Source organism: Anoplopoma fimbria, chromosome 5, assembly GCF_027596085.1.
Source record: "Anoplopoma fimbria isolate UVic2021 breed Golden Eagle Sablefish chromosome 5, Afim_UVic_2022, whole genome shotgun sequence".
Classification (NCBI taxonomy): Eukaryota; Metazoa; Chordata; class Actinopteri; order Perciformes; family Anoplopomatidae; genus Anoplopoma; species Anoplopoma fimbria.
Genome location: NC_072453.1, coordinates 5,164,837 through 5,181,295, shown reverse-complemented (window position 1 = coordinate 5,181,295; position 16,459 = coordinate 5,164,837). Strand labels below are relative to the sequence as shown.

At 39.7% G+C, this 16,459-nt stretch overlaps 3 protein-coding genes across 6 annotated transcripts; 2 read left to right on the top strand and 1 right to left on the bottom strand.

Annotated features, from left to right (window-relative positions):
* Positions 1-458: 458 nt before the first annotated feature.
* On the bottom strand, positions 459-9,956 carry eif2ak1 (eukaryotic translation initiation factor 2-alpha kinase 1). 2 transcript variants are annotated; one of them, XM_054598790.1, is made up of 15 exons: positions 9,553-9,956; positions 7,346-7,513; positions 7,065-7,201; positions 6,853-6,896; positions 6,650-6,749; positions 6,458-6,538; positions 6,270-6,363; positions 6,086-6,134; positions 5,291-5,672; positions 5,038-5,146; positions 4,812-4,918; positions 1,829-1,943; positions 1,642-1,721; positions 1,238-1,471; positions 459-913 (listed from the first exon to the last, which is right to left on the bottom strand). In XM_054598790.1, the coding sequence occupies exons 1-15, from the start codon at positions 9,722-9,724 to the stop codon at positions 788-790; spliced, it is 1,998 nt and encodes a 665-aa protein (XP_054454765.1). In that variant the 5' UTR covers positions 9,725-9,956; the 3' UTR covers positions 459-787. The 2 variants fall into 2 exon arrangements, with proteins under 2 accessions (XP_054454765.1, XP_054454766.1); XM_054598791.1 differs by lacking the exon at positions 9,553-9,956 and adding an exon at positions 7,727-7,841 and having other exon boundaries at positions 474-913.
* LOC129091244 (ankyrin repeat domain-containing protein 61-like) lies at positions 1,953-4,773 on the top strand. Its single transcript, XM_054598792.1, has 5 exons — positions 1,953-2,688; positions 3,012-3,106; positions 3,332-3,500; positions 3,730-3,927; positions 4,087-4,773. The coding sequence occupies exons 1-5, from the start codon at positions 2,506-2,508 to the stop codon at positions 4,702-4,704; spliced, it is 1,263 nt and encodes a 420-aa protein (XP_054454767.1). The 5' UTR covers positions 1,953-2,505; the 3' UTR covers positions 4,705-4,773.
* Positions 9,957-10,209: 253 nt separating the features above from the next.
* On the top strand, positions 10,210-16,360 carry pms2 (PMS1 homolog 2, mismatch repair system component). 3 transcript variants are annotated; one of them, XM_054598788.1, is made up of 16 exons: positions 10,210-10,227; positions 10,528-10,599; positions 10,863-11,005; positions 11,218-11,304; positions 11,392-11,494; positions 11,577-11,760; positions 12,461-12,628; positions 12,938-13,035; positions 13,128-13,227; positions 13,448-13,532; positions 13,617-13,769; positions 13,891-14,752; positions 14,843-15,010; positions 15,104-15,204; positions 15,313-15,482; positions 16,010-16,360. In XM_054598788.1, exons 2-16 carry the CDS (start codon positions 10,586-10,588, stop codon positions 16,151-16,153), a joined length of 2,580 nt encoding a protein of 859 aa, XP_054454763.1. In that variant the 5' UTR covers positions 10,210-10,227; positions 10,528-10,585; the 3' UTR covers positions 16,154-16,360. The 3 variants fall into 3 exon arrangements, with proteins under 3 accessions (XP_054454763.1, XP_054454764.1, XP_054454762.1); XM_054598789.1 differs by lacking the exon at positions 10,210-10,227 and having other exon boundaries at positions 10,396-10,599; positions 10,866-11,005; XM_054598787.1 differs by lacking the exon at positions 10,210-10,227 and having other exon boundaries at positions 10,396-10,599.
* Positions 16,361-16,459: the final 99 nt, after the last annotated feature.

Below are 16,459 nucleotides of genomic sequence, written 5' to 3'. Positions count from 1 at the left end.
CGATGAAACGAGGCATCTGATTGGTTCATACGGCCGTTTCTCTGAGAGGAACGTGTTTCGGGAAGATCCGTCGCATGAATACTCTCCTGACCTTTGTGTACATAATGTACAACCAGCATTACGTGCATTACGCCCATAAATATACTATGAGTGGTTTTAGAAAAATAATTTGCTTTAAGCAGACCAAATTGACAGCACATATTGTTATATTAATAACAGTACCCACAGTATTGACACTTTTAAAAGTTTTCATAATAAAACAGAGTGCATTCCCTGTGACCAGTAATTTAACCTTACAGCTAGCATCAACCACATGTACAGGTGAGAGAACAAAAATACTGTTTGAATATCCATGCATGGAAATACACATGCCCATATCCCCATAAAAATCTAAATTGGAATGCTAATTGTTTCCACAAATGGTTTTCAATTTGATGAAAATGGGCTATTGCTGCACAATATCATAAAACACATTGTGAATCCTGCCTATAGGTCATTTTTTCCAATTTGTAATAAGTGTACTACTTTCAAAGCAACATCTCAAATAATCAATAATCACATATTGCTTCTCATACATCCAACAAGATGTAGCAGAAGTAGGTTTTATTAAACAGCTGAATGAAGATAAATAATTGAATCCTTACATCCCAGTGTACAAGACACATTCATATGCTAACACACACACACACACGCTCTACCACTTGTACCAAGTCACCAAAACATAGTACAGCAGTATTTGAATAAATCAAGTTTTGACAGTCTGTGGAGGGCTTAGACCCTTTAAGGCTTAGGTCCTGTCAGACTCAGAGAAATTAAGTGTGTCTTCGGAGCTCTGAAGCCGACTGATCTGTCTCCTCAGCTGAATGAGCTCTTCCTCCTGCTCTTCAACCCTTCTCTGTAAACTATGGATCACCTGAAGAGGGAAAAAAAGGTTAAACTTTGTTGTCAATTATTATTAGGAACTGTACTTCAGATGTGTTATAAGCCTTGTTGGAGCCAACAGAAATCACTTTCTGGTGACACATGCAGCAAAGCAACACATGCAGAATAACAAAAGCTGCACACGACAAGTAATCATGGAACTGACATTCGATCCCACACAGTTACACACTTTGAAGAGTTTAGATCAGTAATATAAAATAATTATTAATAATCATTTTTTTATTTATAGCTCAAAAGTCATCAGGGTTCTAATGCCCTTTTTTGGAGCTATATGTATCCATTTATCCAAACATACTATGTCTTTACTGCAGAAGAGTTCACTCTGTAGAAGCTGGCGAGCTGTGGGACGAACACTAGGCTCCTTATTCGTCAGGTTCATGATGAACTTCGTCAGGACCGGCCATCTCAGACAGAACGAGTCTGGGATTTTCCCCTCTCTCAGGTCCCCAAGGGTCCGGACCCGCTCCATCTCTGTCCCAAAGGGCTGGAATAGCTCGAGAGCCAGCACTCCGATGCTGTACATGTCTGACTGGGAGAGCAACAATATTACAAATAAAGTTGTTGAAAAGTCATAGAGATGATGATGATGAGTTGAAAGGTGATAAATGATAAAAAGTATAGAACGGAAACGTGTCAATTTCATGAAGAATGTATTCTGAATTAATATATATTTATTTGTCATACTATTAATATGTTTACCTTTGAATCATAATGGGAGCCCTTCAGTTGTTCTGGAGCAGCATACACAAATGTGCCAACACCTGTAGTATGTGAGGAATCTGCAAAATACACCAGAGATGTGACTTTAAAGCACATGGCGCCATCTACTGGTGATTCTGTGAGGTACTGTCATGAAAATAAAACAAGCTGAGAGGTGCATTATTACCACTGCTGGGAGACATGGTGCTTTTACGGCCATCCATTATTATATCCCTACAGGCCAAACCAAAGTCCCCAATCCGAACATGGCAGTCAATACCATGGAGGAAAATGTTCCTGGGCTGTGGAAAAATACACATTACAATTAGTTTTATGTGATATGTTAGTGGGTGTAAAGATACTGATAATAAGTGAATAAACAATTTTAGGGCTCTCAGAAGCCTTTGTTAAAAGGAGAGATGATGATGATGAAACCTCTAGCTGCTTCATATCACATAACTCAATACAACTGAAATTTGTAAATACTGAACTTATATTGCAAAGTTTTAAGCTTTTGCAAGGTAAAAAATTCAGTGCTTTCCTCAAAGTAAAATAAGTGCAACAAGCATGGAAAAACCTATAAACTAGCCAGAAGGATGTCTCCAGTCGTCATTATTGGCAATGTGCGCAACACAAAGTTATCAGCTGTAACAGGAAGACATCAAATGTACTCTCAAACGGACATGATGAAATCATGTGACCAAAAACACCAAATACAGGAAACAGAAGTAGCATTTTGTCTTTAGCTAAATTAACTGATAAATATGTGCTTGTTTGAACAAACCAGAATAACCAGCTTTCAACAGCCACACACCTCCTGAAAGACTTATAGCACAGACAGCAGTGAAGCTGCAATGCCTGGTCATGTTGGAGGAGAGCAAAGAACATGAGGACAGGAGCAGTAACATTGTCAAGTTTCCCAACAACGAATTCTATACTGCAATTATCGATGAAGACTTGGGACGTATAGAGGACATGTCAAAAAAGTATGGGAGCAACTTTCTTATCGAAACACAAGGCGGTTCACCCGGGGAAGTTCTGTGGAAGGTATATCATCAATCATCATTGACATTTTTTTATATTACTTGTTAGAATTGAAACATGTTAAATGTAAGTGTGGACAGTGTCACATGGACAGAAAAACAGCATCTTATATGTAATTATATCATAATTATATCATATAAAAAATGATGACGCATATAGACAGCTCAATGACTGCTATCAATTGTTACGTGTTTATGCTCTGATGTGATCATTCAATTAATGAAATTAAAAGTAAAGTAAGAGAACATTCTTTCAGTGTTAAGACTGCAACATATTTGTATTCTCTAGTTTTCCAGTTTGTCTTGTCTTGTCTTGTCTTGCCTCAGGGCCTTGCTACTCTTCCCCTTCATCTGGCTGCCTCTTACAGAAGAGTGAAGAGCATGCAGAGCCTGCTGTCAGCAGGGGCGGACCCTGAAATGAGGTCAGGACCAACTCAAACCCGGACAAGGAAACAGACACACAAACTAACAACTAACACCTCGCCTAACTATACTACAGTCTTACATGAGCTTGTTTTTCTTGTGGTATAAGCCTCTGATAGAATACAAATTCAATAACTTAGCTGAAGTTGTTGAAATAAAGTGATGACACACTGACACACGTGTCCCTTGTCCCACCAGTTTCTCCATCTCTACCTCTGTCACAGGGACCGGCTCGGTCGAACCCCTCTGCATTTGGTGATAGCCAGTTGGCCGAGAATCCTAACTACTACAAAGTCAAGCTCAAAGTTCCAGAATGCTGTAATTGGCATGCGTAGGCAAGCAGAGGCCTGTCTACGGCTCCTCCTTGAGCACGGCATCAACGTCAATGCAAAGGTGAAACGTTTTTAATGTAGAAAATCAATGTTTAGCCTCTTTTTGTACTAATTTCAGCTCCTCTCTGCAAAATTCAACAAGCAGAGTAAAAAAAACAAGAAATGAGGAAATTATTTGTAATGTTTAAATTAAATCATGATGAAAAGTTATAAAAAAAGATTGCAAATATATTTTTTATAAATGCTCTTGCTCCATTTCTATGGATGTGTTTCTTGTGGTTTCTCTCTAGGTTGAGGGGAGTCAACAGACGGCTCTCCACCTTTCAGTACACTACATGGCTCTGTCTGCTGTACCAATTCTGACCGGCTTTGGTGCTGATGTTAATGCTGTGGACAGCAGTGGGATGACACCCCTGCTTATGGCTGCTGGGATACATCATAAGGATATCATGGTTAGCTTGATCAAGGAGGGAGCAGATGTGAACATGGTTAGTGTTGTTGTCTGTCTTCGCATATAAATTCATAGGTGACGCCCAGCGATTCCCCTTTTACTGTCTTATCTGTGTTTTTAACTCTGTTTAAATATGTGCATTAGGTTCTACATCTGTCCTGCAATAAATTCAATTAATTCTTGACTATTTTAAAAGGGGCTGAAGCACTCTGGGAACACTCCTCTTCACTTAGCTGCTGTGGCAATATCTATGAAGATGACTCAAACCCTGGAGCACAACATTAGCTGCATCTCTGAGCTGCTTGAGCAGGGGGCCGAGGCCAACGTGGTGAACAACGCGGGATTCACGCCTTTACAGGAGGCATGCAGCATGGGCAACAAGGAGCTGGTGGATGAGCTGCTCAGGTATGGCGCCAACATCAATAAGCTGAGCAAAGCAGGGGAGAACTGTCTGTTCCTGTTCCTGAACCACAGGACTAATGCAAGGAACAGCTCTCTGCTGGGGAAACTCCTCAGTCTGACCTCCCCGCTCACTGTCTACAACCAGAGCGGCCACCTGCCCTCTACCTTGATGCAACCATGTTTCTTCAAACAGAGAGACCAGCTGCTAAAACTCACTCAGCAGACGAAGAGGCTTCAGGACATCTGCAAGAGTTACATTTATCTACAACATGTCCAAGGCAAGAGCGAAGAGTTGAGAAAACTTCTGCCTGATAAGCTATTCGACTTTGTGTTCAACCACTGGGAAACAAACATTTCCTTTGTGACAGATGGTGACCAAGACCATTATAATGACTTATTTGACGTTAGTTGACACCTGTGTGTCAATGCAAACTACAAGTGACTGCAAAAGTTTGTATTAAGCTACAGAGATAACCTCAAACATATGCTGATCAAATAAAAACTATAAAAGCACCTTACCTTTAGGTCTCTGTGCATGATTCCCCTGGAGTGAATGTACTCCACTCCTTCTAGAATCCCTCTCAGGAGGCTGAGTGTGTGTTCAGTGTCAACACATCCATAAGGACCTGAAAAAATAAAAGTTTTGGGTTTTTTTCTCCAAAAGTGTATTTGATGTGGTTTTTAATCTTTAATTTGTAATGGAACAATGTCATTTTGAGAAGTCATGCATGTTTTAAACAATTACATCTTGGGGTTTGTTCTTCTTTGGGCTTGGCGTTCCTCTCAGAGATCCAGTCCTTCAGTGAGCGCTCACACAGCTGCATCTGGATGTAGAGCATCAAGTGGAACTGTACCTGCAGATACAGACCAACCGTACGCGTATGTTTTACCATACATTTTTTAAAACATATCAAACGTTGCACTTCCAGTATGCTTTAAAACATGGCAATCTTTATTTTGAATTTGTCTGATCACTGAAAGCCTCTTTAAGAGCCTACCTCTTTAGAAAGCTTTGTTGAGCGTTTTTTGCCAGCCCACTGCTGAAACTCCTTGTCGATGCACGAGTTGTTGTTCAGTTCGATGCTACTTCTGCTGGACTCCTCCTCTAACAGTGCTGAGCTGTCCCCTCCCATGGCAGGACATTTGGAGCTCTTTGGGGGACCTCCCTGTCCCAGGAACACACAGGGGACGTAGTTCTTGGGAATCGGGCGCATTGTCTTGGCACACACCACCTGGCCCTTCTCTGGGGTTGGAACCAAAGCTTTCAAAGGCTCGGCCTCTCTTGGGAGTAAATTGGCACTAGAGTCTGTTGGTGCTTGACTGCGGCTTTGAAAAACTATCGAGGAGCTGGTGCTGATGTTGTCAGAGCGCTCATCAGAACTGCAATTGAAAGAGCCGAGATTGGTTTGGCGTTAATGGGCAATATAAGGACTATTATTGTATCTACATACCCTGAGATGAATACTGTAAATACTGTTTGAAATATTTCTCTATTCACTTGCTGCACTGCCATAAAAAATATAATTAAGAATAATTTCTACCTGTCATAAAAACAAAACAAATCTAAGTTTATGTTCTTTCTGTATAGAATCAAAGTATGCAATTATTCCAAAGTTGTTCACCACAAGAAAAAATAGGCTGCCATTTAGGATTAATTCCATTTTCAATTTATATGCCGATTATGTCTAAATCAACGAATTTATACAATGTCAGAAAATGGTAAATGGCTTTAAAGGTAAAAAATTACCATTAGAATTCATGTAAGATTAGTTAACACTGGACACTGGTCCTACCTGTCTTGTTGTTCAGGTGACTCCAGTGCAGGAAGGTGAGACTCAGGATCTGCAACAGAGTTGTCTTTCAGTAAAAACCTCTCTTATGATAAAAACATTATTACGTTATTGATCTCTAAACTCAGTGAAGAGTAAATACACTAATTTCTGGCCAAGAAACTTGTCAGAGAACAGAAGTACTCACATGCCGCAGGCTGAACATGCTCCATCCACGCAGTGTGATAGCCCACAACATTTACATGAAGCAGGCTGGATAACACTTTGACTTCCCTGAGGACCTAAAGCAAAAAAAAGAAAAATCTAATTATTAGTACATTATATCTCTGAATTTGGGCATATAAGGGCTGTATTGATGAAACCCTGATGGCCTACCTTCATGCAGTCATCCTTTGAGACTTTTTTGATGAGAATTTTCTTGACAGCATAATACTGTCCATCCAATTTGTTCATAACCTTTAAGATGAAGAGATAAAAAAGATGATTGTGTTGATAAACTCAACTCATGTTCTTCTTAAAATGAGTTTGTATGAAAAAAATAGCATGGAGTAGAACAGAATGGAATACCTTAAAAACATTTCCATAAGATCCTTTTCCGAGACGAAATAGTTCTTCAAATTCACTAAGATACCGGGACGTTTGTGCTTGAAACAGTCCCTCCTTTGGTCTGCGGGAAGGCAAGAACAAACATCTCTTACACAATACTTAATAACATACTGATATTCCATTGAAGCAACTCGACATTAAAAACTACTCGAAGCATATCCTACCTTACAGCAGGCTTGTGCGTGTTTGTGGCGGCACCTTGCTGGCCCTGCAAAATAAGATGAGGATGAACACACTAACCACACTGTGGACACGATGACACTAGACTGTACAGTTGGCTTATTATACCAAGTACAAATACCCACTTTACATAATAGTCAAAGTCCTAAAATGACAACAAACCTACTACTACAAAGGCCACTAGTGGTCCACTTACCTGTGGATACAGTGAGGAGCTAGCAGCATGAAGCAGCTCAGTGAAGGCCCGGTTGTGCTGCAGTCTGACGGTGCTGAACTCATCACTTATGGCCAAAGGTGAGAGGAGGTTCATGGCAGCTAAACGCTGGCCAATGACTGTCAGGGGAAACAACATAAATCATTTGTGACTACATTTGGAATAATTAAACAATAATGACAGGATCCCAATGTAGGGACAATAATGTAAATATACAAGTTTTAAGATAACTGTCAATTCCAGTCCAACAACTCAATACATACCTTTAAACAGCGTACATGAGCGTGCTGGGTTAGTCTCGTAGACGAAGCACAGGTGCTCCAGTAGAGACCCCAGGAGAAGGTGGTTGGGGATTGCTGAGGCAAACTCTTGGACGGACGGGTAATGTCTACCAGCCATCAACATCTCACGGTTATTATCTGTGTCGGAAGCTGAGCATACAAAAGAAAAAAGAAAAGAAAAGCAGAGGGAAAGAGGAAGCAGTGGTAAATAAGGGTAAAATAATTAACTGCTTCTAAATAATACTATGTTCGATTCTGTTCTTGTAGCTATAAACAACGGTTTACATTACATTTTACTTTGTTGAACTCACAATTAAAATCAAATACTCATATAAACACAACATCACCTCTTTGTAGTCTTACCTTCTTCAATTACTTTTGCTATCATTTCAACAATGTTTCTATCTCCAAGGTCCATTTTGTCTGTATTAAAACACGTTGGCTCCAATATTAAGCACTCAAGGCTGTACTTATGATTATCCAGATCACCTCCAATGCAAAAAATTAGCTCGTCTTGTTTGTACATAGGGGGGCGTGCACAGCAGTAATGCTTATCTGCCAGGACCAGCAGACACCAGCCTCCTCCACCTACTGTACTCACTCACTGATTGTAAACACTTGACAAAGTTGAGACACTTGGTCACTGTGCCAGAATGGGATGGAAAAACAGTTTCAACATTTCTTTACTCTCATTTCATCTTCCAGAAGGAAGAGTGGATTGGCATGTCTAGACTAGTTCTGAAGCAGAAATGTATTGATATACTAAGATTTGACTTGATCTTACACACCAATGACGCCACTAGACCTGTGCAAACTTATTTGACAACTGCAAATTTGTATTATGGGTAAAGAGGAATTGCACCAAATGTATACATGAAGGTCAATTCACTTGTCATGGAGAGTACTACTTGGCCTGTGAACACAGCTGTATAAAGTATTCTGTGGCACTGAAGGGAGCTTTCTAAAGTCTGAGAGAGTAACCCAGATGATCATCAGGGTAATACTAACTTTGGTTTCAGACTCCAAACATTTCACCCCAAAAAAATGGTTGCATTAAACAGGCAGGGAGGGTCTAATAAAAGACACTATCAAGTTGCATTAGGAAACATATAGGATGATACACTAATTTTGCACCTTGATTCACACTAGGAGCAAACGGTCAGGATGTCCCAGCATCTGTTGCTTCAAGTTCGACCATTCTATTTTGAATCTGTCTTGCGTTAGTCCTCCTAATTTATGATATCTATATCCATATCTATATCAAATTACTGGCGTACCCATTTAAGCCTGTTGATTAGGGTTGGGCTGTACAGAAAGAAAAATGTCAGAAGACATTCATTTTATATTGATTGATACAATAATATTTCAATATACTCTGGTTTAACTGTACTGTGATATATATCTAGAAACGAAATAATCTGAACAAAACATGTAGTTGTAGTTGATATCATTAGACTTTTTAGACATTAAACGATTCTGGAAGAAATCTATTTAGAAATTGCAGTGTAAAATGCACGATATAGAGAACAGGACTAGAATATCTTTATTTGTGGGGTCATTTCTGTAATGCATCTTGTGGAACACAGGGACACTATCATGGCTTGTATTGTTATAATAGTTTTCTGTCTGTATATATAATATTTTTCAGTTACTGTGAATTCTTCACTGGTTTTTTTATTGCTCATTTGCTTATTTATAATACTTATTTTGATCTTGTTTTTTTGTTTTACCATGTCTCTTGTTTGCACTATCCTCTATGCTGCTGTAATCCTGTAAATTTCCCCACTGCGGGACTAATAAAGGATTATTTTATCTTATCTTATCTTAGGATAACAGACTGTTATAAGATGAGAAAAAAGAGAGGACATGTATTAATTGAAATGCATTTAGTTGCCTAAAAGTGTAACAACAAACACTATATTGATATTAATCAGGATTGAAGTCTACAAGATGTAGATTTTAAAACATGTCTATATATATATTCCTTGACTGATGGGGGGGGGCTCAGAGTCACTTTGGTCACATGGCCTATAATTCCTCAACTTCGCCCTGCCTGTTTATAAAAGCGAGAAAGTCTTAAACTGTTAATGATCTGGCGTGTTATTTCATTGCATCATAATGTAGGATATGCGGATCAGTAAGTGTTACGTCAGGCAGCAACATGAAGTACAGAAGGAAATGCTGCTTACTGTCAAACTGGACTTCGTCGTCCTCTTGGCTAGCCACACTGAACAGGCTGACGTTACTCTCAGCCCCATGTCTCCTGATGTGTTTAAGGTTGCGGACGACCAGAAGGTCACCGCTGTTTCCAGAACAGTCCTCTGTCATCAGGAGTCCGGTGCTGGATGTTGAACTGTACATTTTTGTATGTGGGAAAAATGTTGACTTGGCAAAACAAAGTACTTATTTTTTAAAACGCTGCCAAATTCAAATAAAACATCTTATATCCTCAAACTGCTCGTAATATCCGTCCTTCTCCGGTGTTTACATCCTGTAACTCAGTCTGAAGAGAAATTTACATATTTTTCTCCAAAGTCCCATATGGACCATTCTGTCAAAAGACGGCCATGATTGAACTGGATAGGGACCGTCTGGCAATGTACGTGCCTGGCTTACAAAAATATTAACGCATAGAGAAAAGTGATACCACAGAATTACAGTAAAATGACTGGAAGTGTTGTTTTATATTAGAGTTAGAATGCTACAGCTTCAAACTACCGAAAACATTACTGCAACAAAAAGTGATTTATTCGTCTTTTGCGTTATGAGGTAAATGCAGACGCTCCCTAACATCTTGCTCGGTCACAGATTCCTCTGGGTTTGGTGATGAAATGTCAGGCAACGGATTTCACACACTTATTTATGTACATCGATATATATTCTTGATACTGTTATCACTCATATATTTTTGAGAAGTTGCTGTTTTACCTTAATTAACATTTTTATGTTATGGTTTTAATAGTCAGCCTGCGCAGGTTCGCGCAGTGGTGAAGCTCGCGACAGCGTGCGCAGAGCGCGCGGTACAACTTCGCCTGTGTTTACAACCTGCTGTTGTGTAGCTTTAGCACTTCTTACACAATTTGATCAGTTAATGAATACAAACTAGCTACATTTGCATTTATGACAACATTTTAGTTGGCTTCTCTTCCTTTTCTCTTTTTCAGATTAAGTCACATTAAATATTTTGAATGAATTCGTCCTGAAGCTTTTCAGCCCTTGAATATGTCTGATGCATGGTAAGTTAGTTACTTAAATAATTACTTACCGTTAACTTACCTGCATTTCAGATATATATCTCTCTAACTAGTATTGACTTAAGTAGAACTTCACTTTTCATTGTAAGGTAACCAGACATTCCCACAATCTTCAGGTGTTCATGCACTGAGCTTATAACATCTTTGATCTTTTTCTACTTGTTAGCTGTTCATGTATAAATCTGTTGCTGCAGTATACATTTAGGCTGTACATCGCTATCACTGAGCACTGGTATTCTTCTCAGCAGCTCTGAACCTGCAGGAGCCATCAAGGCCATTGACAAGCACGCAGTGCATCAAATCTGCTCAGGACAGGTGGTGCTGACTTTGGCCACTGCTGTCAAAGAGCTGGTGGAAAACAGCATTGATGCAGGGGCTACTAACGTTGGTAAGGATTGATGCATAAAAACTGAAACATGGTACTGGAGTCTTTTGTTTACTGATTCACTCTTGATTGCCCCACCTATGACTCAGTAGGAAGCTACATTTGTAAATGCTGTCTTTGTCATAATTACATGGTGTAAATCTTGTACAGTTCAGTAGAATAAGAAATATTGATTCAACACAATTAGAAAATCAGGCTTCTGTTGCATGTTCCAGATGTCAGGCTGAAGGAGTGTGGAGCTGAACTAGTGGAAGTGTCGGACAATGGTAAAGGGGTAGAAGACGCCAACTTTGAAGGACTCAGTAAGTTTCAGTGTTGTTTATCCCGTCCGTGTTAGTTAAAATCTGCTTTATCTTACTGGTCAAGTGAAACCTCCTCCTGTTCTGCAGCATTGAAGCATCACACGTCAAAGCTGAGGGATTTCTCTGATCTTATCCACGTGGAAACATTTGGCTTCAGAGGGGAAGCCCTCAGCTCTTTATGTGCTCTGAGGTAAAACACTTTAACATTCGCATTCATTTGGCACATACACTTATTTTTCCTGGTCATCTAAAATTCCGACCCCCTGCTTCAGTGTTCTAAGTGTAGTGACATGCCACGAGTCCAGCCAGGTGGGGACCAAGTTGGTGTTTGACCACAAAGGCCACCTAGTGCAGCAGTCTCCCCATCCCCGGCAGCAAGGCACCACAGTCAGCCTGCAGCAGCTCTTCTACACCCTGCCTGTTCGACACAAAGAGTTCCAACGTAATATTAAGAAGGTCAGTCGTTTAAGGATCATTGTTATGTTTTTGCATATTTTAGTCTATGGGAGTACAATTAACATACATTTACACATGGAAACTCAGATGTTAAAACTCAGATGTTGAACATTTCAGTGAAAGTGTGACCGGCAACCTTCTTCATGCAACAACTAAATTCACACCATACTTTTTACTATGCTAATTTTTCCTCATCGTTTTTCTTCAAGGTTTGATTTTCTGACAATATAGGTTGTAATTGAAACGTTTTACTTGGTAAAAGTAAACTAAGGGCAGCACCAAGCCCTGGATGTCTGATATCCCGATCGACACATGAACGCACCACCTGGCAGGCTTTTGATTTGGAATCCATACTTTCAAATCTATTATATCTCAGTTCTAACAAAATTTAAATGTTCAGTGTGATAGATCGTCTACTCTATCTCAAACCAATTTCTAGACTTGGCAAGTTGATTAACCATGAATGTAACCCAGTGAAAGCCAGGTGGATAGAAAAAAAGCATATTAATCAATGTAAAAATGAAAGTAGTCGGCAGAAATGTAACACTGTAAAAACAAAAACAGCGAGAGAACATAATATAACATTTTTCATTTTGTATCTTTGAAATCTATTAGTTTGAAGCCAATCAGTGGCTTATTAAAGTACCTGCTATGTCATCCATCTATAATCCCCATTATTTCATTGTTCTGTTTTTTTCAGGAGTATACTAAAATGATACATGTCCTGCAGTCCTACTGTATCATTTCTACAGGAGTGCGCATTACCTGCTCCAACCAAAATGGGCAGGGAAAGCGCAGCACAGTCCTCAGCACCAGTGGCAGCCAGAGTATGAGAGACAACATAGGGGCTATATATGGACCAAAACAGGTTGGAACATTGGTTTCACACTTTACTTTACTACGCTGTTTATTTGCATCTGCAGAACGTGTCAGTCTGACCATATTACTGCTCTCTAAGACGCTGATCAGAACTAAGTAAAACTCTTCTTCTATCTTCATGTTCATTGTTGAGTATACTTACTGTGTCTAACTGGTATTAAAGCCAAAATAGAACAGATGAAGAATTTCCCAAACCCTTACAGGAACTGTGTCATTTTTCAGTTGAAGTAAAATATGCAACAAGAAACGTCCTTATTTTAATTGCTAAATATTTCATTTTTTCATGTGTGTTCTGCAGCTACAGAGTCTTTTGCCTTTTCAGCAAGTGACTCCCACAGAAAATGTTATTGAAGAATACGGACTCAAAGATGCAGATCTACCTAAGCAGCTTTTTTCGTGAGTGACTCCATTGCAATGACAGTAAGTTTTGTGTATGCCTTCTCTGCAAAAAAAGGCTGCTTTTCTAATTAAAAACTCTGTTTTGGCAGCATGACAGGGTTTGTGTCACGAGGAGACCACGGTGTTGGGAGAAGTGCCACTGACAGGCAGTTCTTTTTCATTAACAACCGGCCTTGCGATCCTATTAAGGTAATTCAAGTATAAGTCTCCACATTTCATAATTAATAAGCTGTATACAAACATTTAAAATGGTTTTGAACATGCTATAATCTAGTTGTGAGCAGATATAAGGCAGCTTTAAGTTTTTATTGATGTCCACTACTTGTCAAAACATTATAACTCCTATGAAGACATGTTCTATATTATTACAACTTTTTCAGCCTAATCAGTTTTTTCCCCCAATTTGCAGGTGACCAAACTTGTGAATGAAGTGTATCACATGTATAACAGACATCAATATCCATTTGTCGCCTTGAACATAGCTGTTGCCTCTGGTAAGGAAATTGCTGAAAAGTTATTTCTGAAACCTACTGCTGACTTTTCTGTACCACATGAGCGTTTCTGTTGTGTTATTTCAGAGTGTGTGGACGTGAACGTAACCCCAGACAAACGACAGATCTTCCTTCAGGAGGAGAAACTCTTGCTGGCTATTCTAAAGACCTCTCTCGTCAACATGTTTGAGGCTGGTGTCAATAAGATCAGCCTGAACTATACACCCCTACTCAGCACCAGTAAGAACAGACATTTACCCTGCATGTCTATATATAAGATGGTTATGTTGAAAGTAATATAATTGAGAGATTTTCCAGGGCTTTTATTTTGTTTGTTTATTTAGTTGTCATTTGTCTCTAGATACAAAGTCTGCGTCCCAAATATGTCCTGTTGTCCCATCTAATGAGAACATGCCAGAACCTGGAGAGGACATGGAACGGGTATCTCGGAGCTCAAAGTTGTCCCTAAACCTGGCCGGTCTAAAAGCTGCTTATTCAAGCCATCAAAGCTCCAATCTTGGGAACAAGTCTAGTGTGGCAAAAGCTGCCAACAGTGGCCCATCTCAGAAAACACTGCAGTCTTTTTTTAAGGACACTGTCAAACCTCCTCCCTGCCACCAAAGCGTGGCATCTCCTTTGAAACACGTAAGAGATCTAACTAAATGCTCCACAGATGGAGAGTCGGTGCTGGATGGGTTCAGGTACGGAAGGACGTTATGTAGTAATACAGACTCTGAAAAAGAAAGCGCCTTGACAGATATTGATGTCACTATGGCAACACAAGACATGAAGTGTTCTGGCCTGGAGGTCTGTTCCCCTGAACCGACTGACAGTGTAAAAGAAGAAACATTGGAAGAAGCCTCAGAGCATAGTCCCACTGTTCCTGATCACCCAGAGGTACAGACTGAGCCATGTACTCCCAATGAGGACTCTGCTGTGTGCCCAGATGCAAAGAGGGCCAGGACAGAGAAGCCGCATTTCCCAGCTGAACACAAGTCCGACACTTTTTCGAGATCCTCATCGACAGTGGATGCTCCAGTCTGCCTACAGAAAAGGACAGTGCCCCTCCAGTTCTCTTTACAAGAGCTGGCGCGGAAAGTGAAGAGGCTACAGGACCTGCAGAAAAAGAGGGCTGGTGAGGATCTGTGCTATCGACGCTTCAGAGCCCAAATCAACCCCGGAGAAAACCAGAGTGCAGAGGAAGAGCTCCAAAAAGAGATCAGGTGGAATTTTACTCCTAGCAATAACTACTGCTAAACTTGCCAATATTATAGTTTTTTCCATGTTAAATTATTTTTCTTTTATCCCCACAGTAAAGACATGTTCAAAGAGATGGAGATCATCGGACAGTTTAACCTGGGCTTCATTATCACCAAACTCAACTCTGACATCTTTATGATTGACCAACATGCAACGGATGAGAAATACAACTTTGAGATGCTGCAGCAGCACACTGTGCTCCAAGGACAGAAACTCATAGTGTAAGAATCTGACTCAGTTGATGAATTTTGCCTTGTGTTGATACGAATGACCACTTTAGTGATCTGGTTATTTTTTTTCCTCTGTGTTTGCAGCCCTCAGAAGCTTCAACTCCCTGCTGTTAGTGAAAACGTACTCATAGAGAACATTGAGATTTTCAGAAAGAATGGATTTGAATTTCTTGTTAATGAAGACGGTACGAACATTTAACTGTTAAATATGCGTGATTAACGTTCATAACCATTCGTTCCCATTTGATGATAATGCATACTAAACCAACTGTTTTTGGTTTTTTTGACTTCAGCTCAGGTGATGGAGAGGGTTAAGCTGGTATCTCTGCCCACCAGTAAGAACTGGACCTTTGGCCCATCCGACATTGAAGAGCTGATCTTCATGTTGAGTGACAGCCCCGGGGTCATGTGTCGACCATCTCGCGTCAGGCAGATGTTTGCCTCCCGAGCTTGTCGAAAATCTGTGAGTTCATAATGATAGTAAACGAGATACTTTAGACAAGTATTGTCAGATATTTACACATACCAGGTTTTGGCTTTAGATAAGAATCATATGTACTTTTATCAGAGTTATGGTATTGTGTGTAATGTAACACAAACTTATGAAATTAGTGCGAGCTGTTAATTAAATTGCCAATGCAATGATATTGTTAATTTGAATGAAAAAGTAGATGTGTGCATATCTTAAGAAACCTGTAAACCTCTGCAAGTTAATTGTAGCACTGCACTGAAATCAGTGGAAAGAAATGGCTGCATGGAGGATCAAATATATACAGTATATATAAAACCCACAAATTAAAAAACTTCAAGTATTGGAAGTAGTGTCAGGTGTATTTGTGATATGTAGTCTCAAAATGTAAAAAACTCTGTGATGGTACTTTTTGACTATCTACATAAGCCCAACGGTTAATCAGTTTTGTTGTAGATTAATTTAATAGCATTACTATTTACTGACGAATACTCTACTGTTTTGTTTGTATCCATATTCAGGTGATGATTGGCACTGCTCTGAGTGTAGGTGAGATGAAGAAGCTCCTGGTTCACATGGGGGAGATTGACCACCCATGGAACTGTCCTCACGGCAGGCCCACCATGAGACACCTCGCCAACCTGGACATCATCTCACAAGACTGACCATGTTGGGAGAATCTTACCTCACATGTGCTTAATATAACTGGAATGTTGCACTGATTGAAAGAAATGTCCAAATCAAAGATACTGTATATTTTGTGTGGTTCAAATGTTTGTTATTGGCTGTTTTGTATGCTCTTATTTTATTTGTATTTTGCATCATAAAATGTATTTGTTTTATATTTTAACACCCAAGTAATTGGGCAAATAAACCTGATATGTCACTCTGTTATTTGTATTGTTAAATCAATGGTACTACCCTGGTAGTAATAGATGTAGATGTACCCGTAGTACCCTTTTTGACTGATA